General features: G+C 45.7%; 1 protein-coding gene across 1 annotated transcript in view; it reads right to left on the bottom strand.

The window, feature by feature from the left end:
• Positions 1-2,713, bottom strand: part of LOC107095591 (hippocampus abundant transcript 1 protein-like) — an 18,838-nt gene extending 16,125 nt beyond the window's left edge. Inside the window, exon 1 of the mRNA XM_015391746.1 lies at positions 2,422-2,713. Within this exon, the coding sequence (XP_015247232.1) occupies positions 2,422-2,520 (99 nt within the window). The 5' untranslated portion in view covers positions 2,521-2,713. The remainder of the gene's footprint in view (positions 1-2,421) is intronic.

The following is a 2,713-nucleotide window of genomic DNA, read 5'->3' as shown; positions in this document are numbered from 1 at the left end:
CTGATCATTTATAGAACAGGATGGAATCATTTCATGTATGAGCGGATTTTTCCTTTAAAGGTGCGTTCACAATGAACACAAATTTAGCAACAAAGGACTCCCAAGTTCTCTCTACATAAAGACCGGACCTGAAGCGAAACAAGGCGAACTTAGGGAGGCGAACAGCATGATGATGGCGATGTTTATGACATTTGATCGCCTCCTTGCCAACAAATGAAGCTGAAAATGTTGTTTACATTGGGGAATAGATGTTTCATATCCTGCAATTAGCCTCTATAGCTCCAGCTAGCCGTAGCCTCTAGAGGCTATAGCTCCAGCTAGCCGTAGCCTCTAGAGGCTATAGCTCCAGCTAGCCGTAGCCTCTAGAGGCTATAGCTCCAGCTAGCCGTAGCCTCTCCTAGCTCTGCCTCCCTGGCTGGCTTCTCTGATGAACCTATTCCCGGGAAGCAATAGTCTCTAACCCGCCTTCAGTGTTCTGTCTCCTCGGTGGACCTATCTGATCTACTGCTATCCTCACAGTTAGCTTCTAGAGCTAGCCCCAGCCAGCTCTAGCCTCTCCCCACTGGCGCTCTGTCCCCATCGCCCCTCTCTCCCTTCACTCTCTAGTGTGCCGAGTCCCCAGAGGGATCCTCCGGGGACAGGCCCAGCCTCTGGAGGAGGGGCTGGGTTTCCCCAAACCGGTTCCGTCTCTGAGAATCTGGTGAACCGAGGAACATAAAAACCCACCATGATGTAGGAGCCTTCGTCCAGGTGAATTTCAGGGCAAGTAAAAGCAGACGAAACTGGAGAATTGTTCCCAGGTTTGGTGTTTGGTGTGAAGGCACCTTAACAGGACATTATTAATTAGTCTGTTGGAAAAAAATTGGATCTAATAAGCCGTTAATCAACAATTAAATATTTAATTACTTCATTATTAGTTTACATCCCTGGTTTAAGCCGGTTTAGTCCTGATATCGGGTTAAATTGGTTTCGACCGAACTGAAAGCTCTGATCTGCATCGGAAATAAAAAATGGGACCTTTAACTCCATCCTTCTGCTGTCTGCTGGGAACAGCTGAAGAAAAGCAACCCCACACCATGACACTGCCATCGTCGTGTCCCACCAGGAAGGTGGTGCGTTCAGGATCATGTGTTTTAACAAAAACAACTGAAACATCCATCTTTGTTTCCATCTTCTGCAGTCTTTGGTTGAAAGGCGGGGTCCATCCTGGACAGGCTGCTGGGAATCGAACCCAGGACCTTCTTGCTTCAAGGAAACAGAAATAACAGAAGGTTTCTTGAAATGAGCGTATTTTCCCTTGAACTGATCGGGTAAGTGAGGCAATCTGCCATATTGGTAGATTGCTGGGTCTGATGTCGCTCCATCCAGATCTGGGATACTTTCAGAAACTAACCCTGGACCAGAACCCCTCCCTGCCTGACCCGTCTGCTGGGTTCTGGTCTTTATGACGCTGCCTGTTCTTTCTGGAGACCAAGAAATAACGGATCTGGATTTCATTTAGGACTCTCAGAATAAAGGGGCTCAAAGGCAGGGGGGGATTTACCATCAGGCAATACTAGGCAACTAACTGGGGCCCCACATTCCTGGGGGCCCCATAAAACTCAAGACAACTATTAACATTAATTAAGTTTTTGATAAAAAGAAAAATCCTTTGACTAAAATGCCATCAGAACGCTGCTAATATGAAGTGCGTCTGGTTTATACTTACCTCTTAATTCTCCTTCTTCCATTAAACACTGACTGCATCACTGCTGCAGATTAATAAGGCAGTAATTGGGGTTTATAACGTGATGATAAAATGTTTAAACGCTTTGGAGACGTTAGGGGGTTTTATCTAAATTATTTTTCTCTTTCTGGAGAAAAACAGACATTTTATGTTGTGAGTTTAAACAGATGATCAAAGCATGAAGGCCAATAAAATAAATAAAGTCTAATTTTCTTCATGTCTTCAGACATTTTCTGTGATCCTCAGTGATGCTGCTCTGATCTGCGCGTTAAGATGGAGGCTGGGGGGGGTTATGTAACATCATGGATCATTCAGACCAGCAGAACAGAACACCGCCATTTTGGACCGGACCCGCTATGTTCGCAATCAGAACCTTCATTATTTTATTTTTTTATTATTTCTGTTTTCATGAATTTGATTCTGAAATCGAATAAATTGAGAGAATTAATTGAAAAGATTCAATAATAACGGAATTTAATCATTGCTCTTCTCAATTACTGTCGAATAAACCCAGTTTCGGCGGCTCAGGTTGATTTTTATCTCTTAAATATGTGTTAAAGCAGAATTGTGAAGGTTTAATTGAATCATTTTGTCAGGCATTAGTAGTGCTAAGTACCGGAGCAGCAGCTCCAGAAGGGACACCGTGTTTCACCGTGAAGCAGGTGTCTGCTTCCAACATGGCGGCTCGGACTCACCGCCGCTCCGTCCTTCATGATGATCTTCTTGACCAGAACCACCCGGCCGGGGGCCGCCGGAGGCTCCGCCGCCATCTCCTCACACCTGCCGGGGGTCATGAAGCATCCTTGCCGCGTGGATATCCGCGGTTCTCCGGGTGCTTCCAGGATTTCTTAGTGTTTGCCCCGAAGAGGCCGAAGCGATAAATGAGAAAGTAAACCTGGAGGATTTCTGCTTGTTTTTCCTTCTCTGTCTCACAGAAAGACGTCCAGCTCAGTCACACAGTCCGCAGCACTGATGCGCTTATTGACG

This window comes from Cyprinodon variegatus, unplaced genomic scaffold (assembly GCF_000732505.1).
Source record: "Cyprinodon variegatus isolate N-32 unplaced genomic scaffold, C_variegatus-1.0 Scaffold558, whole genome shotgun sequence".
NCBI lineage: Eukaryota > Metazoa > Chordata > Actinopteri > Cyprinodontiformes > Cyprinodontidae > Cyprinodon > Cyprinodon variegatus.
This window is presented reverse-complemented; position numbering and strand designations above follow the sequence as displayed.